At 41.9% G+C, this 25,365-nt stretch overlaps 1 protein-coding gene across 7 annotated transcripts in view; it reads left to right on the top strand.

Moving 5' to 3' along the window:
• The window catches only part of LOC148386723 (cell adhesion molecule 2-like), a 225,844-nt gene that overhangs the window by 100,857 nt on the left and 99,622 nt on the right, over positions 1 to 25,365 (top strand). For 5 of the 7 annotated variants that reach the window (XM_088399695.1, XM_088399689.1, XM_088399690.1 and 2 more), the window contains exon 1: positions 7,828 to 8,179. The exons of the other annotated variants lie outside the window; for them this stretch is intronic. In XM_088399695.1, the coding sequence (XP_088255821.1) occupies positions 8,119 to 8,179 (61 nt within the window). In that variant the 5' untranslated portion in view covers positions 7,828 to 8,118. Of the gene's footprint in view, positions 1 to 7,827; positions 8,180 to 25,365 lie in introns of those variants that run through there. 7 annotated transcript variants of the gene reach the window in all.

The raw sequence follows: 25,365 nt of genomic DNA, 5'->3' as shown, positions 1-25,365 counted from the left end.
AAGGTATTTGAAACAAAGCATGCAAAGTACAAAGACAACCCATCAGTTTGCGTGTGTTGTGTAGAATGAGAGTGCTCCATTTTGTCGTCTCAGTTTATGAATTTCTGAATAGCTACTTTTTGTCACGGTGGCAGAGGGAATTAAGATGGTCTTGTACTACTACTTCATTAATTTAAGACTCAATGTGTCTGAATACTTTTGTTTATCAGAGGATCATTTCCAGTGAGCTTAGCATACAAAATGGCATTTTCCTTTTTTGCCTATTAGAATAGCAACACGTCTCGCCAGCGTGTGAGCAGCAGTGTGAACGGATTCCTTTTTGGCAACAGCTTCAAAGTCCCAACAAGTATCAAATGAATGCTCTCCATTTCTTTGTCGAGTCATACATTTCCTGAAGTGACAATGCATTTTCCCCCCCCACTGCTGCTCAGACATATCTCTTCAATAAATAAAGACCCCTTTACTATTTTGCGAGCTGTTGTTTTTCCTCTCAACGCCCCGTAGCATCATTCGAACGGGATCGTGACAAGCACGTGGCAATTAATCACAGAGTTAATTGACTCTACTATGCATGCATCATTATGCAACAACTGGAGTTTTTGATCCCAAAACAAACACGTTCATTTGCATACGTGTAATGTGGTTTATTGAAGAACGATCAGGCTGTGTTTGGCCGCACGGGTAGATAGTAGACTTTGAGTTTGGGTTCCTTAATTTGATGACGATTTGCTGCCAAATTGGCTCTTTCACTACACTCACTCCTGCAGTCTGTAACATGAACTGAATTCCAAGCTTTACCAAATTTCCGTGTGTGTATTTTTATTTTTTAACGTCAAGCGCTGATAAATTCTCACTTACAGACTTTTATTTTTTCCTTTCCGCCTCTCTAAATGTCAGCGCTGCCAGATCAGTGTGCCGTCGTTCCACCTCTGAACACTCAGACGGAATTGAGGGGAGCCAAGAGGAACCGGAACAATTTGGCCTGATAGCGCACCCTCTGCTCAACATTGCTAAGCGACCACCGTGAACTCAATTTCATGAGCCTTGCCTTACCTAGAGGCTAGAAGTTGGATGTGTGCGTGCACAGTACTGACCCTTCTACTGAATCATTCCAAAATCTGTCCAAGTGCTGCTGTGCTGAGGTTCACTAAGCACTTTAAGTGTGTATGTGTGTGTGTGTGTGTGCATGTAAGCGTGTGCATGGTCATATGGTTCTGCATGAGTGAGAGGTCTCTGGCCCGACTTGGTAGCTCAGCTGTGGGTAGTCACATTCATATTAGGAATAAATTACAAATGATGGCGCTTGTCATTCTGCTGCTGGCGGCTGCATGATTCACGTTCTTGGTGGAGAAGTTGGGTGAAGAAATACCGTATTTACACTGAAAAAGAGCTTATTGGCTGATGTTGTTGAAGATGTACGGGGTGTGTGTTATACGGTGGTATATTTAGTGACGTCTATGAATGAAGGGTTGGGTTCAGCAGCAGGTGGAATTTGTTTTGGAAACTTCAGAGCAATATATTAAAACACAGTGTTAAGATTCTTAGAGGTCAAACGTAAAAACTATAATAAATAATGTTATTTCCATTGTTTTCAATGCAGTGAGATGTGTTGAGGTACAAAGGAGTTTTCACTCAAATTTAATGATTTGTAATTTGCTTAGTAATGTCGTCTTGTGTGTCCAGCGTTTTTTTTTTTGCTTGCACGCCATTAGACCTCATGTGTTTTTCTCATTTTTAGGGCATTTATACGACTTTGTATTCTTAAGTTGTCCTTGGCCATCATAATCCATATTAATTTTGCCTTTCCATTTTTATATTCACACAATTCACTTTATAATGACTTGCCTGTACGAGCTGGATCATGTGTTTTTGCATATCCACAGAGTAAATTGTCTTCTCTCTCGCACTATAGATAAAGCATCAAAAAGTCATTTCTATTCATTTCATTTCATATAAATACCCTAACTGCTCATCATATTGCATTCAAAATGTCCTCTTTCAGCCTTGATTTTTTTTTCTCTCTCTCTCTCTTTCTCCCACCCGCCCTCACATCACAGTGTGCTAGGCAAATTAAAGCACTGCGAGCCCTCTATTTAGCACTTGATCTTAGCTTTACTCCCACTGCTTTGCCGTCACTGGCACCGCTTAACTGAATATGGCAATCTGAGGCGGAAATGTTACTTAAATGGACTGGCTAATAATTTATTCCAGGCTGCCAGGAAACAGTTGGCGCTTTCAGTTCTGGCGACATCCCTGCAGACCAGTGTACGATGTAGTCCAAACACAGACAGACACAGGAAGGCAAAAAAAAACATTTTTTTTAAAAATCTATTGCTATCTAACAGTCCCATCAAGCTGTTCTATGTTTATTATTCTGCACAAACAAACGAGCAGAGGAACAAAAGCTGCTGTAAGCCCCCCCACCACCCACCCAGCTTTGATGTTTAAAAAATGACCACAAACTCAATAAAACTCATTATTTTTGCTCAAAATAACTACACCAATAATTTATATGCCAGTAACTGAAGTGGGTGGTGCCACATGACTCCAACTCAATGTATGTTATTTATCATAAATGTGCAGTTGTTATCGTCTGTGCTATGCCGAATAACTGGCAATGCATAATGTGACATTTCAGCATCAGGAAAACATGCAGAAACTGGACTTGTGACCTTTTACTTTTCAAATGTATGTTTTTAAATTGTTACTTACCATGCACCCACGTATCTATGAAATCACAGTTATGAATAATTTCCCAAATTTAACCCCAACCACGCGTGCAACTATGCTTTCAATCAGCCTAGTTTATTTTATGACGCTTAAATTTAAAAAAATGGTGTTGTAATTACTTGACTGAATCAAGAGCGTCCTCAACTTGTTTCAATTTCCAATTACTGTTATGCAGACTTTGGTTTTAAAAAAAAAAAAAAAGCACATTCAGTTCAAGTTGGCAGCAAAGATGGATTATTATTATTTTTTATTATTTTTGCTGCATTCAGACGAACAGTAACAGATATGGTCGTCATCCAGTCTGCAATTCAGCCCGTTGCCATGTAAACTGGTGTCAGGGCAGACCTGCATGTAGAGTTTAGAAAGTGTCATCTTGGGGAGACGAGGAGAACATTTTAGAAAGTTGCCGCGATTACTTTTGAAGAGTTGTACTTTCTGCTGTCAGAGGCAATTTCCATGCGATTCTCATTCCCATGCACCAAACACCCACTAGCGCCATTGGTAAACGTCCTCTGCATAGACCAAATTTGATTGGATGATTCCTTGTCACTTGGGAGGAGTTGCAATGCATGTAATTGTAAATACAATATGTCTAACAGGTACGGAATGTTCCTAAAATCGTCAGCGGGTGCTACCACAGTTCTTGTAAGTGAAAAACTAAGCACAGTATCTGCCTAATCATCTCAAATTGTTCGGACAGGTTCTGGCTTCTACTTCTGCAATTTCAATACATGTGAGGGTATTTTGGCAAAATGGCAGGTGGTCAATTTTGGCAGCTGGTGAAATCTTTACAAAAGGCCCTGGTTGAATGGATACTTTCATCATAGCTTTGGCCAGTTTTGACTCCACACTAAAATCATTCATGTGGATGTCTTCTTGGCAAAACAAGCAGGGGCTTACTAATTTTGGTAGCTCATCGCAAACCTGCCAAAAAGCACCCCTACCCAAATAGAAACATTGTTATTTGTGGATTATGTGGACAGCCAAAAGGCCAATAAATGACAACAGCTAAATTTACAGAGTCCTGACGGTAAGGTTTATTGTGTATCCGTTACGTTTTCTCGCTAATTAAAACGAGGCATGCAGCAACTGGGATCGCTGGGAGATTCAGATTTATATTCAGACGAGTTTATTGATTCCATGAGACAGGAGCATTGGTTTGAACAGCTTGCGCATGGTAGATGCGAGCATACAGGAAGGTATACGACAAATGTAGATTAAGGGCGAAAAGAAATGCTTTAAATAACAACCCAAAGAGGTTTGCGGAATAAATTAAAAAAATACAGATTCATTAAAATTAAGACGGCCATACATTTTTTTGGTACCACATATCCTGGGATTACAGTAGGATGGAGCCCGTCTCAGGTGAATGATCATCAAAGTGACAGAGAAGCATAATGCTGCATTCAAATTCGATTTTCCCACTAGGACATCACAGTGTCCGACTTCAAAGCCTTCCTTTGGAAAGTACAGCCGATAAATTTGTAGATGTCATCTTGGTGTCATGATGTCAAAATGCATCATGGAGAGGTTTGTTTAAAGAGCAAGCACGATTGAATTAAAAATATTTTTTTATTGGTCGAGTGCACTTGTTGGACTGATTCAATGACACATTTGAATAGAATGGAATGTTGACGTTCCCCATAGCAAGAAGCTATTCCCGACAGTCCATCTTGATCCTTTTTGTCATTGAACCAACTGAGACAGCCATTGAAAGCGCCGCTGTGTTTTGCACGTGTTTGCGTTTGGCAGGCAGTGCGACAGCCCGCTAGGCGGCTGCTCTCTGTGGCACTTCATGCTTGCCAAAATTGGAGGGAAAGGTCATTTATACTACACACGCAATGGGAGGGTGCATACGCGCAGGTGTCTGCATGAGAAGCCCCCTGAGTCATAACTGGAACTCCATTTTGGAATGGTGGTTCTGTGAAGGCTTTTCAGCCAACTGGTGTGTCACATTCTACATTGTTTTTCTTTGCAAAAGAAAACGTACCAAGGTTGTTGCTTATTTTCTTATTCCTGCCTTGGCCCTTAAAAGTGATAGTCAAATGTGTGACCTGGCCGGATCAACTAACACCTGCGCAATAAGCTGCGCTATCCGTGCACTGGCTCTGGTTTGAAAGCAGTCATTTCATGCTTTTCAACAGTTCCATGATTGCATTAGACTCGTTGGCAATGCAGACCATACTTTTTTGATTGGAGCATTTTGCCAAACAGGAAGCAGAAGAGCAACCATGCAAAGAAAAAAAAAGATCATCACACTGGATTCACTCGCCTGCAGAATCTTGGCAACAAATATATATTTGCCCAGATGTCACTTTGCAAACTTCTTAGCTTCACCAGATGTCTTCAATTCAAAGTGTGAAGGAACTGTAATTCCAAAATAGAATGCATGAATACATTCTTCTGTTTTTGTTTCCCTTCGCTAAAGGCAGGCAGCAGCATCACCATAATGAACATTGCACAATTCAATTAAGGTGCTAATCACAGCAAATTCAAAGGAACTGTATACAGGCGATTGCTCACATATGGAGGATAGGAACAAACCCTGGCAAATGTAAACAAAGCTCCATAAACCTTATTAAAATGGGCAATCAAGTCAGAGTTTGTTTTATTTTTACACATCTGTAAAATAGAGAACATACGTACTTTTTTTATTGCAGCTTGGTGTCCCTCAGGAGTCGATTCTAGGTCCAGTGCTTTTTAGGCTTTTCATTAACGACATAGCATCGAACAACTGTTATTCAATAAATTATTCAAGAAATTCATTTACGCTAGTACTTAATGTGAGCAAAAGTAATAGTAGCAATGGTGAAGCTACGTGTTTGGCAGCATGCTTTAAGGCATCATTTTGCGAGTCTGTTCTTTTCAAAGTTGCAAGGGAGAAATGTTGCGTGTAAAAGGTGAAATGATTCATGTTGTGCCTTACCTTGTTCCATCTCAGCCTGGCGGGCTGCTCTCAGCTTGGTAACATGTCAGCCCATATTAGGTGCACCAATGAGCAATGGTTGCAGCCAAGAGCAGGTGGTGGTTTCTTGAACCTTTGGGAGGGGCCCTTTCGTTTGGTGTCTGTGTGTATGGGATGGGAGGCACACAATTGGTCTATTTGCCATCTGGAGCACCGGGACCATCCCAGGTGAGGCGGAAACCTCAATGTGCTGTTTCTATCTTTCCACATATTGGCTTTGATCCTGGAACCAAAACACCTTTTGGAGGCCAATCTTGGGGCTCTTTGCCATGCTCCTAGTGAGGGCACACACCAATTCGGAGGGTGTGAAATGAGCCATTATAAGGTGTGTCGCAGCCCTACCAAATAAAGCCAAGTGACCCAAATACCGAGATCAGTGGGCCAGGCAGATTTCTTTATACAGATTCACTCATAAAAATAGTAATGGGGCTTCTGGTAGAGTTGAGGCAAAGAAGTGTAGGCCTAAACAATTCATTGGTGCTTGTATGAATGGACAAAATTCGCTGGATAGATTCTATGTATTTAAGGACATTGCAGGACATTCATTGAAGAAACGTATGCACTTGCACGTTTCAACTTGTCTTTCTGCAGAAGAAATTGGAGGAATTGCAGCCGAGAAGCTTCCCGACTAAAAATCAAATGGAGAGATTTTTCTATTACTCCAGGAAAAAAAAAAAAAACATTAGCAAGACTACTAGTGTTAAAAAAAAAGAGAAAAACAATGTGCTCACATGAAAAGGCATTCAAAAGCTGTGAAGTGAATTTCAATGCAATGGCTGACTGTAAAATCATCAACCATAAAGAGCCAATTAGAAGAAGAAAGAAAATCAGCCACTTTGCAGATATTCAAATAATAAATAGCAACAGTCTGTACACAACTAAAGAAAGTACAATGAAATCTATTTCTTTAAATATTACATTAGTGATTGTGTAGACCTGACATGAAAGGAAAACAAGAATGACTCTCTCTTTGTCAAGTAGCTGCAATTGTGATTCAAAAGAAGCTGGAACGTTATCAGCATATATACCGTCCAGTCTGCAGGCCACTTCAAAAGAGCCCGACTAATTTGATAAATAATGCATAGGGTTCTGTTCAAGGCCAGCTCCAAATCAAGCTAATGATGCAATTAAAGGGAGAGGCTTCATACAGTATGTATAGCGAGTGGAAATCAACATTGCTAATGTCTAAATATATCTTTTCACTCATAGTACTCTTGTGTCCTCTGCTCGTTCACTTCCTTCCTCTTATGTCTTAAGAGGTTTTTTTTTCCTCTGTACTGCTTCCCAACCCCTGACCTCTACACACCCATACATTACCTTGTCCCCTCCATTCCTCGCCCAACCTCACCTCTCCACCCCCAACAATTGTTCTTGCCGGGAAATCTTCTAAGCCAGTTTGCTTGTCACCCTTAATCCCTTACAGTCCTTGGACCAGAAGCGCTGGGATCAACATAGTAGTAAGCCACAAAGCGTGTGAGTTAGTTAGACTGTTTTGCATTCACTGCTTATAGTACATGTGTGCTGCAAAGGCCTTTCTCCATCATCTTGCTCTGGGTGCCAGCCAAAAGAGGCATACTGTAGGTTCCTGTGCAGGCTTTGTTGCGATAAAATCTTTTGACTTTGTATTCCAGGGTTAGTCTAAGATGAAATGCAAGAGCTGTATCCAAAAAATAGTGGCCTTATAGAATAATAATAGTGTGAGATGTTTCTAATATTTTGCCAATTGCGTGTCAATCAAAACAATATGATACAATAGATCTACACAAATGAAAACTATTTTAAGGCCTGAAGGGAAAATAAATCTCAGGTTCTGTTTTCATTTAACATTTTCCATAATTTTGACTGAGAGCGTGTTTGGCAAAAAAAAAAAAAAAACACTTGCGACCCCAAGGAGGGCAAGCGCTATAAAAAATGGAAAGATGGACTAGGCATGACTTGATTGCCTGTGTTTATTAAAAAATGCACGGGAAGCCCTTGAAAAACTCGAGCGAATATCCTTTTTTATTCAACGGGTCTTAGGCTCCGAGCGCCTCCCCACATCACTTTTCTTCCTCTTGCGGATTGGATAAAGGCTCGCGTCGGTCTCCGCTGTGTGGGCGGAACTTGGTCGACTCGCTCTTGCTCCACACAGGCAGGGAGGGAGCGAGCGGGGCCAGGCAGCAGTGCATCTCCAGTTTACCGGAGGACGCCAGTGTTGTGTCGCTGAAGGCTCCGCAACTGATCCCCACTGCTGTGCTGCAGATCCCGTCAACCAAAAGTAGCACAGTTTTTGGGAGCATTGCAAATCTTGCTCGACTTCACTTTGCAAGCCAAGGGACTCGGTCAAAAGTGTACCTGGAACGGAGCAGGTCCGGTTTGGGGGGGGATCTACGAGGCGGACAAATCAGCGTCGAGCGCGAGGTGCAAGACAACAATAAGACAGGATGAATCTCAACAGTCATGCCATCTTCACCCTCTACACGGTTTATGGGATTCTTCTTAAAGGTCAGCCTTTTTTTATTTATTTTTTATTATTCTTCGAGTTCGGGATGACGTGTCTGTTTGTGCACCTTGCATGCGATCAGGGGCAAGATGATGGGTCAAGCAAGCAAGCGCTTTCCTCTCTGCATGCATAGTGCGTGCGTGCGTGCGTGCGTGCGAGGATGCGCACCTTTGTATTTGGAAAGTGATGAGGGGCCACCCTGGGGGTATTCCTCCTCAGATGTTGTGCCCAGCAATGAGTAAGGTGTTTCTACAACACCTTTTTCCTCTGCATCTCTCAGCCGTGGCAATAAAAACGCGTGCCCAGGAAGAGGCGCAACGGAGGCGGACACACCTCAACGTGATCCGTGCAGCATCCCCCCCCCCCCCCCCCTTTACCTCCGCCTCCATGAGTGTTTGTCGGACATGCAGGTTTGTGATGAGTCACTGTTGCGATGTCGCCGATGCATTTTTGATCAAGAGATTTTTTTTTATTTTGCAGACATGCATTTTGCAGAACAGGTGCATCACCCTAATTTTTCCATATTGTGGTGTGATGTGTGAACTGCATGATGAATAGTTCAAGCTGTAGTGATGTTGGAGGTCTAGGTCACATGGTTAAAAACCCCAGCAGCGGGGTGCATGTTTAAAATGAGAAGCACCATACTGGATGATGAAAAAATATATATATTGTGCTTAATTCTATTTTTGCTGCACTCAAGAAGATGAACTTAGCACACCAAACACATAATTGAACATAACTGATCTGGATTTTCATACCCAGAGCCGGATGTCAGCTGTAGTACCAATACTGATCTGTGTGGGGGCAGCACAGTGCTGCAAGCCATCGAGAATGCTGGCAATTAAAAAGAAGAAGAAAAGGAAAAAATTCGCCAAAATGATTTGAGCTTGTAACTGCACCGCAGTTGCCCGCTCTGTCATTTGTTTTGTGATACAAAACCTCTCGTCATCTGTTAACAGTGCGAGCTTCAGGTCACGTCCTATTTTTCGATGTAATATCGCTGGGACTGTTGCTCGGCTGATTTCAGGTTTTTTTTTGGGACCCTAAATGTTTCACAGCAGAGGGCCATCTATTAATCGACAACTAATCTAAACCACATTTAGTTTTGCATAGCGTTCACCAAAAGGGGGCACGGGGAGAACCTGGGTAAGGTCAATGGGCTGCCATATTTGTCGTCGGTTGCTAAGCGACCCAACTGCAAGTGGCCTGATACCTTTTGCCAAGTGTTGCCTGCAGTTTGGCATTATGTAGAGTATTTGACACCTTTCGAAAAGAAAAGCTCTGGCTTGTGATTGAAGAGCTGTATGAATCAATTTGACTTGTCTTGACTGGATTTGCATTAACTGAGGAGGAAACAATGAGCGGCAGGAAGAAAAATTGAGGCTAAAGCTATTTGGAGACGGCTTGGAGCTGGACTTCCTTAAGTTTCCCCCACCAAATGATCTTGCTTTTTCACTCCAGTACCATCTCTCCCATTAGATGTGGTGTCAGATGATATTTCTATCTGGCTGTACTCTGTCCTCTTATAAAGTTGAAGTGATGGCAGCTTCAAACAGTTTTCTGAAGGTCATAGATAACAAACACAAACATGAGAGTGATGCCAAAATACTGCATATATTTTATTGTTAAGGCCTTGCTCTCTTGCTAAAACAATGACGTGACCTTTTCCCCATCAGATACCTTTTTGTAAAGTGTCATACTAAGACTATTTTTGTTATGACTTAATGACCAATTGTTAAATATTTGAACAGTTGCAGTTTCATTTGCTTTCCTAATTTCATGGCGGGCCTGCTCCTCATGCTGTTGTGGACCATTTATGGCCCACGAGTCATACGTTGCCCACCACCTCTGCAAAGTGTCGTGCGCCTCGAGGTGCTTCTAATATTATTCTTTATTATACTCTATCATTCCCAAAGCACGGCATATTCCTGCAGAGTATGTTGAGTATGTGTGTGCGTGTTTACATCTCCCTGTGAATGTGTGCTGTGTTTGCATAGCTTATGTTGAAGAGGACCTGAGCAATGAGAGCAGAGAGCGCGGCGTCGGCGGCGTCAGTCTCTTTTCATATAATGCCGGCACACACTCGTGCACACACAAATACGACACAGAGTCTCGGCAACCCTGAAGAGGATAATGCTAGGCTGCTTGATTTGAACAGTCATTTCCCAGTGCAAGGCCTATTATTGTATAGGTCGCGCACAGCAGGCAGGTCAGCCTCCTCCTGAATGGAGTCGATACCGCTCAAGTCACATACAAGCACGGCGGCTGGTGTAGCGATATCCACAGATTAAACCTGTGCAGGTGGAAATGGAAATTTGTGTTGTTGTTTATCCTTTTTTTTAAATTTATTGGTTTGAAGATGTCTGGCGCTTTCCGCGTTTTTGTCCAGCATGTGCCCGTAAGCCACAGAAAAGCGCCTGTTATGCAAATGCGCCTCTTACGCAAGAGCCCCGGGCTGAGCGGCTGGGGAAGCAGAGGGCGACGGAGGAAGAGGAGCTGATGTCAGAACAATACGGGAGCTGCGGAGGAGGAATGCGCAGTCTCCTGACGATAAGAGTGCAACTACTGCACTTTGCGTGTTGTTTGGGATTGCCAGTTTATCTCGCTGGCCGGCTCTTTGGAACTCTGATCTGGCGAGCCCCCGCTGAGGCATGTGTTTTTATCCCCTCAGTGAGTGTAAGCTGCTCAAGGCTGACCCTCCATCCCTCTGCGCTTTCGTCCATTCCTCCCTCCCTCCCTGGCTCTCATCCGCCAGTTCCTGGTGTTGAAGCTTTGTAGCGCAGCAGCGTGGGAAAGCTTCTGATAACAAGCGGCCTTGTGTGTGTCTGTCCATGTGTGTGTTTGTGTGTTTGCAGAGCCACTGATTACACGCAGGGAACAACTCTGGTTTTCCCTCACGCGCCACACTCTCCCCTCCCACTTGTGCATCTATTTTCATGGCTGTGCTCTGACAGGTAGAGCACACGAGGTGCTCGGTACCTCCTTGCGCTGATGCCATAAAGCCTCAAAGCTTGGAATCCTCTGCGGAGCGCCGCTTGGACCACTGTGCCTCCTCGCGTACGCACGCATGCACACAGGCAGGCCGGCAGGCCAGCAGGCAGGCAGGCGAACATGCACAGAGCCCCAGTGTGGATTCACTGCTGCACTGCCAAAGGATTTCCCTTGATCAAAGCCAGTCTTTTTGTTAGTCCAGGTGTTAAAAAAGTTGAAACAGAGAGGAGGAAGTGGCTGGAGGGGATTGTGGTAGGATTCAGAAGCTACAAGCTCTTCCTGGCACAGTAGAAGTACACCGGGTGCAGAACTGCTCGGAAAAGCACAGCGCGCAATTTCACACCTGGGGTTGCTTGATTCTCTCTACTCACTTGATGAGTTTATCTTTGCTTGGCTTTCCTTTTTGCCCAGCTGACACCAAAAAGGGCCAGCAGCCTAAATGAGAACATGGAGCTCTTTTTAGAGCCGGTGTCAGCGGGTCTATGGCCTAGATGACTTTTTCCTTGTTGACATGACACCGAGTTGTGCTCATCCCTTTACTTAGGACCAGCAATCACAATTTGGATCGCCACCGAATTGCCAACATTTATTTACGGCGAACCCCAGATTACGATGACAGCTACCGCAATTCTGTGGCCGCCACAGCGAAAGGTTAGAGACAGTAACACGGCAAGGTCAATTGAGAGCAGATTTTTTTTTTTTTTTAATGTGATAGCCAGAACCAAATACTTGGGCAATTGTTCTAAACGGTAGTTTGAAAAAATAGCCTTCATGGAAAACATGTGGAAGCCCTGTTTTCTATTTTGCTACTCACTGAACTCTGCCACTGAGGGCTTTTGCACTTCTTGGCAAGTATTCCCTGGAAATGCAACACTCTGGAGTAATTGATGGTATGATGGCAATGACGCTCTGTCATGGCTTGTTATGATAATCACAGTACAATAGACGCATGCTAGTCATCAAACATCCAATTAGGTTGTCGGGCGTACATTCAAACAGCATGCTGCATTTTTCAGAAAATCATTTTAAGTCTGATGAATTGCATATTACTAAAGCATACTGATGAGACATTGCTTATGCCTCTCTGGCTGCAAATACATGTTGTTCGAGATTGGAATTCACCAGAAAAAAAAACATCATCTTTGTCTGGAAATATATTGTGGCTTAATTCATTTCCAAATTGGCAGTGCAGCTCTGCCTCATATTCTTCAGTTAAAGTGTATGAGAGAAGACGATAATGAGGCGTTGCGTTTTCGGGCCAAAAAAGACTCCCAATAGGCAATGGGGTTTGTTTATTTTATTGTAAACACTTCTGTTCTTCTTATATAAACCAAGCCACTAATTGGATGTGATTCATCTTAACTTTAAAATACAAGTGACTTTTGTTTCCCGTTTATTGGCACATTTTGTAGGTATTCTCACAAAACTAAAAAGAAATCGTACATAAGGTTAAACATGATATTATGCTCCAACTAGGCTATGATATATCGGTGTGCGGCTGCCCGCCTTTGCAAGGCTTGTGACTAACTGAGAATCGTTTCCAAAATAATCAACATGCTATACGGGGGAGCAATTTGGAGTTAGGTTTGAATTTCTTTTCACCTACATGAGTCACAAAATTGTTTTGGAGCGAGATTTTGCCCCTCCCTAATAAAACTTACAAAGATCAACATTCTGTCTTAATGGAATGTGAACATGCGTGGATGTAAACATGCATGTGATGTCTCTATTAGCGTTAAAGTCTCGGGGATTAACATGTGGCTAATCTCACACTCTGCTCTGGGAGGAAAAAAATTAAGGAAGATTGAAAAGGGAAGTCCTAGAACACCCAGGAGGATTTTGTCAATTTTTGGTCGCCCCACCAACGCGAACTCGCAAACATATGAAGTGGGTTAATGTAGCATGCAGTTGAACTTAACATGCTCTCCGGGTTCATGTATCGCGCTCCTTCTTAACAAGCCTTATCCTTGATAATGTTCTTTTCATCCTATGTGCCCTTTCATCTGACGGCTCCTTTTCATACAAATCCCCGCGGGCCACAGTCGAGAGACTTGCTGGTACGTGTCACAGTAATCATTTTCTTGAGCCCAGATAAAGATACGACCACGACGCAGCTCGGCCTCCCCTCCCTTTGCTCTCCCGCCCCGCCGCCAATATTGTTTGGGGACTCTGCGTCCGCTCCTGACAGAAATGAATTCAGCCAAAGCCAAGACAGACCATATTGCTGCGCAGAGACAGCCAGCGCCTTATGCTATGTGCACGCCAGCCACAATACGCACATACTGTCGATGCACCTTGCACACTTTCCGCCCCGCAGCTTGTAGACACAGCGGTGAGAGGAAGGGAAGAAATATCCACTTTTATTTGGAATTACATTTGTTCCCATGTAATGGACTGTAGGGTGCTCCTATTTCGTCCACATCTTTTCTGAAATGCCAAGAGTACACTCGTAGCAAATTCATAGATGTTGAAGTGAGCAGGTTTTTTTTTTTCCCCCCAACGAAAAAGTCCAAGGCCTATAAATACGGGCATAACACACATTCTCCTCTCTCTAGTGCTTCATTGTCTCAAGCGTTGAAGGGAGCATCCATTCAGTGTCTAAACAGGAAATGAAGCCAAATCCACACATAATCCCACGGTTCCCACCACCTCCCACCCTCGCGGCGCCAATATTCATCTTTTCTAATCGTAGCTGTAATTCAACAAAGTAATCCCTCAACTGAGAAGCATCCATGATGCCAATGGTGGCCATCAGGTAGTGGCAATTCGGTCACTCTCCGTGATTTGACTTTAAATGAGCTTTAAAATAGAGCCATGTTAGTAATGCTTGCAATTGTTGGATGTTGGACTGTTGTGTCTCTTGTAATATATTTCAAAATAGGGATTTAGAGTTTAATTGCCCTGCAAGTTCCGAAACATTATTAGAGTGGAGTTATGGCATGATACTAATTGAAAAGTGGGATTCATTGCACTATCTGCACTTGTTTGAGTATGGCAAAAGAAAGAAGCCTGGAAGTAGCAAAAGCTAATTGAAATATAATTCCCCAAAGACACATGTTCATGTTAATTGACTTTCTGTGTGCGCTTGTGTTTCCGTGTCTGTGTGTAGTTGAGTGGGTGTATTTTTTTTTTTTTTCTTGTAGCCTGAAGTAAGTTGCTAGTCGCTTGTCTAATCAACAGCTGGTGTCGCCTGGCTTTCCCTTCCTCCTCTCCACCCATTTTTTAATTCAACCTTCGAAAGCTATTAGGCTCCGTTTTGCGCACGGCGCATTTCGATACACGCGTGAATGTAATAACGTCATGAAATTATACAATCAGATTCAAAACTTTCATTCCGGCGTCTAGTCGTTCGTCCTTCAATGCTTCCTTCACAATGCTCAGACTAGTCGGTGGGAAAATGCCAAACAATGGAGTTTCGGGCTGGGTTGGATTGTCAACTGTTTAGAATTGAAGACTGCAATTAAGGGATTACTTCAGGTTTCTAGCAATCACCACCCACTATTGCTGTTCTACAGATTTCACTTGACATAAGAAGATTTTGATGGGCTAGTTTTGGTGAAACCCAATCCCTGTTTTGTTTGATTGTGATGAATGAATTGTTGGTAAACGGTCTTGATGCAGAATGGAGTGCGCTATTTGGCTAAAGATTAACATGGCATCAGTTTTGCAAAGTTGAGTTTTACAGGGAAGGGATAATAGATTTAGTGAGAAAATTATTAACAGTTTAAAAAAAAAAAATGAACGCTCAGTTCTGGTGAGCAATAGCCTCCATAATGTGCTTTGGGGCCCCCACATTATTGTGTGTGTGGTGTACAGATTTCATCACTTCTGCACCATCTGTCTTTTTTTTTTTTTTTTGCCACATTGCAAATCCATTATAGGATCCTCAACATTATTCCTCCCCATTTGAAGTAGTGCACTCCCCGCCGCTTATTGCTATTGCTGCAGGATCCTGTGGCTTGTTTGCTACTTGGCAGTGGAGTCTCACCCCTGTTTTGTGCAAAATGAATTGTCCATAGTAAAAAGTCAAGCCAAGCCTCAATTTAATTTGCCATATTTTGGAGTATGTTAAAGAAATATGTCTTTGAAGCCTTTTTTTTTTTTTTTTTATATAATCTTCCCGTCATTTAATTGCATATTAGCACGCTGCTTGAGCACAGCAAGACGCGCTTGAATCTCACTGGGGTTCGGCTCACTAGTTTTATAGCTAACTCATCCCCACTTCTAATCAAACTGATTCTCCGACTCAAAACCTCCTGCTGAGGAAACAAATAAGCTATAATGGCTTTAAATGGTCTCCAATTACGACTAATTTCAATGCTTATCTTAAAGATGTTTGCTTTTTCTTTCTTATTGGGCTCCAGTTGAGGAGCACAAGAATTGTCGTCTGGATTATAACCAGACCGACTTGTTTGAAATACAACAGATGCCTTCTTATTAGAGAACAGAATGCTTTCTGTTTCTTCTCAACTCTCATATTTAGAACCAAGAAGAACATTTTGTCCTTTATCTTCATTATTACTGTTTGTCTCGAATCCCATCCTGTTTAGCGGCAGTCTACACTAATTCATTCTCACTCTTTTGTAGACTTAATACCAAACGATAGCATGAAAGATGACTTCAGATTCACATTCATAACATTTGCCCTTGTTATGTTCAAAATAACAACCCTGTTATTTCATAAACGAGCTCATTTGCCAGCATTATCTCCAGACATTGCCAGACAAACAATAAAACGGAGAGCTCCATTTATTTACATGGATTTAACCTTCGCTTTTTAACCTTTGCATTTTCCATTGGTCACAAAATACATCTAATAGTGCTGCTAATGGTGTAGTGATAGGTACTTGGCTGCAAGCAAGAGAGGTACAATTGATTCAGCATCAACTAGATTGCTGTCTGAAGGCCTCTGCATCCGCAAGAAAACTACTGTACATCTTTGTATATCTTTGCAAACCAATAACTCCTCCGAGCATTGTAATCCTCCTTTCTTAATCCCACACTGGTTTTGTAACAAGAGTTCAGAACATAATTCGAAAAAAAATCACGTTTAAATGGCTTTGTTTTAAATGGTTGCTGTGAGGACAGCGCTCTCTAGGCACGCCTGGTGACAGCTACAATATGTACGTGTATCCATGCAGTTGAAATGGACCAGCTAATGCTAATCTGTGCTAATCCCTTGAGAAGCGCCCTTGGAGCAAAATTATCACATCACTCTGTAGTTGGGATGGATCACGGAGACGAAGAGGAAGAGACACGTTGTGAATGTTGACATATTCCAGGCAAATTCAATTGCTGCAGCTTGTTGGTGTAGCTGTTACATTCATTTGTAGAAAAAAAAAAATCTTGTAACAACAAAACCCGGTAATTAGTAGCATACTTTCTTGGACTAAGCGGTGATTTTAAATCCTTGTTGTAAGCATACTAATCCTTATTTAAATTGTGACCATACATTTCTCATTTTGACTCGCTCTAATCTAGACTATTTTCAAGAAGGTAATGTAAGGAGATAACACTCACACTGCTTGATCCCATCACAACCTTTGACCTCCAAAGGCAAAATTCTCCAAATGCGTGGGCCGGCAAATTTCATTTGTATTATCTTTTCAATATTTTCTGCATGTGATTTCTTACAATCCAGAAGCTCCGTGTCTCATTGCACATGGCAGCAAGTAATAAATTAAAGATGTATGACAAAAATTGTAAATGTATTGTCAGCAGGATTCGCATCCGCACATCCATACAAGTTCCACTGTGGAGATGTCTAATGAGGTTTCACACAAAATGCCTCTGGTCCTTACGCCCACTATTGGGTAGTATTTCTTGTAACAACAGTGTTTTTTCAATCCTGCTTTTCTGGATGAGCACCAAAACGTAGATGCATAGAATAGAAGGCAATGTGATGCTTCCGAGAAACTGATGGGCTGTCTTGAGATGTCTCGTAAAGTCCAAGTCGTTTCCTGCGGCTCGTCTGGGATCCTTTCAAGACATCGACCCGGCGGCCGCAGTCGCGCCGGTGCTTCCCTGCGATGAGATGTGATGAGACAGCGACGGCGCTAACGGCAAACATTGCATTTTGGAGTGTCGTCAAGGTGTGGAGGGATGAGAGATTTGGACAGTTGTTGGGGGGGTAACAGGAGGGATCGGTGAAGAGTGGGATGGGGGTTAGAGGAGTTCACATTTTTTCCGTCACCACAGGAAAATATGAATTTGGCATGGAGACAGCTGGCCCCACAGTGTTTTGGGGAAAAAATAGAGCACGGAGGAAATAAAAGGAGCACAAAAAAGAACAGCGACCAGGCGTGAGATATCCACTAAATGAGCCTTGACATTGCATCAACCATACAAACATGCACACACAATCTCTAAAATATGAATAATGCATTCAAGCAGTTGGGATAATTCATTATGCATGGAGATATGATCACAGATAAAGAGCTATGCTGAAAAGGTGACACTTTTTGGCAATTTTCTTTCTTTGAGAAATAAATGGATGGTACGTGTTGGACAACAAACATCAGCATTCCATTTTGTTCAGCTCCCAACATGGAAAGACTTTTTTTTTTAAACATTTTTTATCATGACTTCCTTTTTACTTATTCACAGCATTTTTGTCTCACTCTAGCTTCTGTGACGCGGTCTCTCTGTGTTTCATTTCTGCCTTACCCCTGACACCTCACCCCGGGGCTTTCATCTTGGCGGGGTGCTCTCTCCATCTCTGAGAATTCTCCAATTGGCAGACAAGCGCCCTTGTCAGACACCATTCATTGCACTTGCATAGATCCGAAAAGTGTTTTAACAAGCACCGCCGAGTCTTGTGATGCGGAAGAAAGTGCTTACCGGTGTGAAAGCAGATCTTGTGACTAAATTCAAAAGACACGGAAGTTAGAAGCTCCATTTTGTTGACGCTCAGTAAAGCATAATCATTGATTTGCCGATGAATCGATTGTTATGAACGAGTCAAGTGTGTGGAATTGATTGGTGATTAATCTTATTTACCGAGTCGTCCTTTGATACAAACAACTCATAATTTAACGGTCACAAAAAAAAATCACAAGCAGAACCACTTTGAAATGATCACAAAATACTTCAAAACGGCTCTAAGCTATTCCCGATGAAGAGACCAGTACGCACGTCCTGTTTAATTTCGAGCTAGCTTTGTCTTACAACGAGAATAAAAAGTGAAACAGTGCTGCAATCCCCACAAGCAGCTTGCCTCACTGTTGATGTTTCATTTCACAGTGAGCTATAGCACTTGTTAATCAGTTTGCGAATGTGCACTCGATCTGCTTTTAATCAGTCACGCAGTGCAGATGTCACACATGACATATTTGAAAATACGTGGGATGCATATGCAAATGTCTTCTGTTTACATGTTAGAGTGCGGACTAATAATTGCAACCCCAGGCAGCCTTTCGCATCAAGATTCATCATTGATAAAAACATTTGGCCTATTCTGGCCTCTGAAGGACACCCAGAAGCATTAAGAGAGCGTTTTGAAAAGCATATATGGTGAGGCACAACATGACTGCAGGGCTTCCAATATCATTTTCTCATTGCTCTGTTTTGATCCAAACATATGAATAAAGTGGAGAGGAAAGTAGCTTGATCTTCTCCCGTCAGTTACGGCAGAGAAACTAAGTGGCTTAAAAAAGAGCCGATGTCATGGTGAGTGAGTGTTCGACATCCAATGTACAATGATCTCAGCCCCAAGGATACAGACTCTGAAAATATATAAAGTGGCTGCTTTATAGGCCATGACATATAATTTCCTCTACAGTAAGACACATACTGCGTTTCCATCAGAACGCAGCCGGGCTGTTCTGATGGAAGTCGCCAGCTATATTCTTGTACACCCCGACGGTGGCTTAAGGTTATATCATCCAAATGACTCATCTGTCAGGCAACTTTAATATTCTCCTGACCCTGATTAAAAATATTTAGCCAGTATATAATACAGTGTGTAGTCAAGATCTGGGTGTTTCAGAATTTTTTCATAACTGACAGGGTTAAGTCCTTCATTTTATTTTCTCTCTTGTGGAAATGATTTATTCATCAGAATTTGAAGGATATCTGATGCTGATTGTTTTGCTGTCCAAAGAAGATGAATACGATTGAAATGACTTGATACAACACCGATGTCGAAATAGGATTTGAGAACATTCGGCATTGAACTGAAAATAAGAATGAATGAAAAAAAGACTAGCTGACATTTTTACCATCGCAACTGTATTTAATGTAAAGGGAATGAGGCTGTTGAAGATTGTGACGTTCGAATTAGCTTGCAAATTTCAGTCTGAGTCGATTTAACTCTTAGGAGTTACCATCTTTCTAGTTCAGCATTATGTATAATTCAGTTTGTTTTCAAATAAATGGTGAACCGAATCGTTGAAGTTTTCATCGGGGTAAAAGGTTCGGAAAATAAATCCATCTAAAATGCCTGCTTTTTGGAATCAGTATTGGAATCTTTGGAATTAATGAAGTCCCTCAAAAAGTCAAATATTAAAGCTGTCACTCTCTTCCGATTTCTACTCTCGGTATGAACACGATGCCTTTAATTTAACACCATGGTACTTAGCGTGCCATCGTGTGCTTAATTGTGCTCCATTCCACAGGTCACGTTTGAACATAACGGCTTCATAAACCTTTACAGCAGACAGTGGCGCTGATTTTGGCGGCTGTCGAGCAGCTGCAGGTAGGCTCGCAAATCCTGACTTTGCTTCGCTGCTCTCCGCTCATCATCTAGAGAGGAAACGTGACTTGTTTACGCAGTTCCATCAGTCAGATCGTTCAGAAGGCTAATTGAGGCGAGCGCTCCCATTAGCTGTCTGCCCACACTTTCTAAGAAGCCAGACTGATCAATGTTTAACCTGACTTACTGTAGACACTTGGACGGATGCACTTGAACAAATGTCTGCTTTATTTTAGTTCAACATTCTTTTTCCTTATAACTTTTATGTGACAATGGAAATGGCACAATTAACAATGATGTCATGCTTTCTGTGGTCTGAAACTGTTAATAGGTTTGTAAATGTTGTGCTAAATGAGTAAAATAGTGGACACAAGAGAGTGATGTCATATTTAGCAAGTTTACAAAGCCATCAACTGATTTATATTCAGATAAAGTGAAAGCACCTCCCGATTAAATTGCCCTAAAGTGAGAAAGCGGCCGAACACAAAGATAGATCGGAAACTCGGAGTCAAGCTGCTCTTCCTTCATCGTTTTGTAGCCTAAGAAGAAATCTGGCTGTTTCCCCAGTCTTGGCAAATTGCGTTTTCCCAAATCCTTCTCCCACTAACTCTGTTGTCCTGCCAACAGTGAGTGAAAGCGCACAAGTGCATTATGGGCTGGTCATGCATGAGTAACAAGAGGCCCCACTAAACTGCTGCTGTGTGTTTTTTCCCCCCTGTACTTTTCACCCGTTTAAAAACGTTGTGATTATGCAGTGGTCCAAAGTGACCGTAAGTGGCCCTCCACACTGCAATTATCACACATGTGCACTCAACACTAACATGGTGGCGAACATGTGAAAATGCACACTTCAGCATTCATTAGACACAAGTATCTGGCTTCCGGTACTTGAGAGTCATGAATCCTCCCACTCCCTCCCCTCTCCTCCCTTCCCGCCCGCAGCATCTCACTCTTCTGCATTTCCACAAATAACACTTCCGTTCGTTTTTAAGTGTAAAACACATTTTTGGACATGGGAACATGTGGTGTGTTTTTCCCAGTGCGGACAAGCCAAGACAAACCTGTCGCCGTTGGTGTAAAGCAAAGTGTGACATCATTTTGGTGCCGTAGCAGGCAGCTGTCTGGATGCAGCGTTGCTAGGATTATGGTGATGCAGTTAGTCCAATCTGTGTTGATCTAAAAAAGCGGCAGATGAAAAGCCTTTGGTCCAGCGTGCCTTGGCAAAGCTTCGGAAAGCTGCACCGTATTTGTTTTTTAATGTGTCGTTCTTGCCTTTGTGGCATGAAACAGCATTACCCTTGTCACTAGAAATCTATCGAGGTATACTTTTTATTTCAGAGGCGCCTCGGTTCACCAATGACCTTGTGTAGTTCGCAAACATGATTTTTGACTTTGCACTATTCTTGAGAAGAAATCTTTCTTTCTGTATTTCAATCTAAATGAACCCATAAAATCAAGGTAAACATAACATTGCTCTGGAACAGAGCAGAACCGGGACAGATTATTTTCGTTGCCATTAATTGTTGTAGAAACATTTGCTTTGGTTCAAATTTGTGAACTGAGGTTTCAAGGTACATGCGGTTATGTTCACAAATCTGCCACCACAAGATGCGGAAAAAAACAATCGAAGTATTAAACTGCAGCTTATTGTTGATTTTTTTAAATTTTTCTTAAATATCAACACTGCGCCTTCTAATCAGGAACACCTTACATATGGATGTCAGTGCCGGAGCTAGACTTTTATCAATGGGGGGGCGTGGGGTGGGCCAGGTTTTTTATTTTATTTTTATATTACAAAAGTGTGAAGCTTTCATTTTTGGATTGAGATCATGTGAATGATTCAAACATTGCATTTGTTCGACTTGTTTAAAAGGCTCACAAGCACTCCCATGACCCTGTCTGATCTGGTGTCTCACAGTGTCTCACTCACCCACAGGTCAGATGTAATCAGTACACTTCTCACTATCACACCAGAGCATACCTTTCAATCAAGGTCACGTTCCACTCATTCTGCACGCTGAGGTGTATTACATGTCTCTTCGTCCTCCTTTTTCATCACATATTTTGGTCAAACTCCAAAAGAAAGTGGAACAGCAGAGTTTCTGAGGCTCTAAATGATCCACCCCGTGACATAAATGGAATTATTTTTTTTTTAGAAACCCTAAACTCTTCAATGAGCTTCCACTATGCATGACTCCCAGCACTGTTCTTCGATTTATTCTGAGAGCGCCATTTCGGAGCAATTGTTTGTGAATGCCTTTGCATGCTGGCAGGGCTAAGAGAAAGAACAAATTCCAACCATCAAGTGATCTGTATCTGTCACTGCGACTCATTATTTGACCATTTGCCAACTGTTTCACAACAACTTTACATCCAAGGCAGCACAGCCTTTTGCATTGCTTAAATGAGTGCACGTATATATCATATGCTAGGATCTCTTAATATCCTTTCAATTGAACGTAATTTCAGCCAATTTCCTGGAAGCTGATTGCCATTAATATAGCACTGTAATTCATTTGTTTAACATAATGTCAGTGGGAACATTATCATTTATGCATATTTTCCACATGAAAGCCTTCATCAGCTGCATAGGCAATGCTTTTAAATGGATGGCACAAGTGTCCCAAGTACAAAGAGAATGGATGAATAATACAACCATACAAGCATTTCAAGACGTCTGACCATATGGAACATATGTAAGAGTTGTTTTTCGGTTTCCCTGGTCAGTTTAATGCCAGGCATTTGCCATTATGTTTTCGGCAACTTGCTATTTGTTCGCATTTACTTGCTTAAATCAAATACTTTTTCATTCAGCTTAATTAATTTGAATTAATTATTGCTGCTACAAATTGTGTTGACCTTCAAAATTCCCCTCTAATAGTTTCTATTCGTGGCGTTATAGGAAAGTCCGGTCGAGCCTAGTTTTTCCATTTGATTTAATTCACCCTAAGCCATTATATTGATTTTATTTTGTTTTACTTCGACTTTGTGGTTGGGAAATGGTGGGAGTATTGTGTATGGTAAACCACCCACTTTAGCAGTGCATCCCCACCTTGACTGGTGGTTTTCTGCTCGCTCGCTCGCTCCCTTGCACTCTCTCTCTCTTTGCATTTGTTACCGTGTTGACTGCTTTGTAATATTCACCTGCAGGGTGTGCAGGCCTCAAGATAATGTGTGTTTTAATTGAGTAATAGTCTCATACAATGACTGTAATGATATTAAACAAAAGACTGCTACACAAAACCAACATAGGAGTAATTGGTGTGTGTGTGCCCATGTGTGTGTGTGCCCGTATTCAGTGTCATTAATCAAGTGGAGTTTTATTGTTTTCAGCATCTAGCCCAAGTCTACACATTAACATTTTAATGGCATTACCGTTCTATTAATCTGCTTACCCCCGCTTCCAGCCACTGCTGCAACTTATAAAACTATCATAGAACTTGAAGTACTTTAATATATAAAAAAAAAAAAAAAGAGAGGAGAAAACAAGGCCGTAAAAGGGAGAGCGAGGGAGCAGTAATTAAAAAAACGACTTCACTGAAAGAAAACTCATAAACAAGAAATAAGGGTAAACGAGTGGAAAAGTGCCGTAGCTGCAGTTTGGAATTAGACTAAAAAAATTGATTCTGAGCTTAGAAAGTGTCTGTGTGTGGCAATACAAAGCCATCGTGAATGCCTCCGGCTTCACTTGCTATAATTCTAACTGCTCTCCCTTGAGACTAATCAAGATAACTAAATTAAAGACATCAACATACTGCCGTCTGGATTTAGCATCCGTCCAGATGTTTTTTTTATGTCTGCTTTCCAAAGTTAAAGCGGTAGTCCTCCATCTCTGTGACACTCTGTCGCACTGGCCTTCTCTAAAGCATTTTGCCGATGGACCTCGGTCAACACACCTAATGAATGTGTGAAATTCATTGACATTATGGGCTTACTTGCATCAGAAGGGCAAATTGGCGCTACTTGCATTTTTTTTCCCGCCACTTAATTTTTTCCACCTCACATTTTCAACTGAACTCATATTTAAGCAAGACTTTCCTTTTTAGTGGGTCTCCACAAATGCTTTGTTGTTAAAATACAGTCTTGTTATATAATTAGATGAAGAGGAAACTTGCACTATTCTTATTTTGTGGCCCTGGATCGTGGAAAAAGTCATTACTAATGTATTTTCCGGACTATAAGCCGCTACTTTTTGCTCAAACTTTGAACCCTTAAAGTCCAGTGCAGTTTATCTATGGATTTTTCATGATTTTTATGATATTGTATGATTAGTGCACATTCTCTTATATATGGAAATTAAACATAAAAACACCTGTGTCTTATAGTCCAGTGCATCTTATATCTAAACAAAACAGGATTTTCCCCTAATATTAGCTGATGCGGCTTACAGTCCAGAAATTACCGTAATACAAAAGTGGAGTACTAGAAAAAATGAGTGCAAGGAGCTTGGCCAGCTGTAAGTGAACATTGCGAACTCACCTTTGTCATTGTGGTGACTGACTTGTTATGCAAACACTCAGCACAACCAGTTGCTCCAGTATTTGTGTCAACAGTGCAAGCTTTAGGTTGCATCATATTTAGCAGTTCAGGAAACCTCGAAGTTGACCACACCCGTAAGAATTCTCAAGCAAGTTTACCATTGTCATGCTCGACCATTTTTTCATTGAAAAAGTCTTTTCAAATTGCAAGGACTCTGTTTAGACATGTTTTATTGTCTGTTTTGGCCTTAAAGGTTAGGATATTGTTTTCCGTCCCAATTTTACGATCGTTTTCCTCGACCTCCGACATACGAAGGACGGGGCGCTTAACAGCCTGGTGTGAGGTTGTCAAGGAGCCCGGTCTTGATTAACTACCAGCCATCTCACCATCTATTTTAGCCCTGCGTGGTGGCCGGAGCCGGCGATTAATACAAGTCAAGTTCTCTGATGATTGTTCTACAACAACTGCTTCAAGCGGCAATTCTCTGCACGTGTGACAGAAAAATTATATTTGGGCTTAATAATTTGATGTAACCCACTAATGCCTCAAGTCAATTCAAATACACATCGGGAGGCATGTAAATGTGTGAGGAATACAGAGACGGCAGACAGACTGCCTGGCTTCCTACGACACAGGAGATACAAGCATTATTTGGGATTTGGTAAACAAAGACATATGCTCAGCTTAATCATTCACAGGTTTGCTCAAAGGCTTGAAAAGATTTTCAAAAGACTGAATACGTTTAATAACAGGATGGTTTCTGTGAATGCTGTTTCAAATCCCCTATTGAACAGGATCCCCTTTGATAAAAGACTGCTGCCTAAATGAGCGTGAACAATTTGTCCAAACAAGTGTCTCCTCTTACCTCATTTTCACTCGTTTTCCTTGATGATCATGTTTCGGCGCAGGAGAAATCGAATAGCCAAGGTTGCAAGCGGCCAGTGAAGTATTTGCACTCATCATTTGGGTTTTGTGGGAACGCAAGATGTGCGGTTGCAGTTCATTTGAGAGCCTCTTAAATTTGAC

Source organism: Syngnathus floridae, chromosome 15 (genome assembly GCF_059516105.1).
Source record: "Syngnathus floridae isolate MCC-2025c chromosome 15, RoL_Sflo_1.0, whole genome shotgun sequence".
Taxonomy (NCBI): Eukaryota; Metazoa; Chordata; class Actinopteri; order Syngnathiformes; family Syngnathidae; genus Syngnathus; species Syngnathus floridae.
Note: the sequence above shows the minus strand (reverse complement) of the source record. Positions and strands in the feature narration are given on the sequence as shown.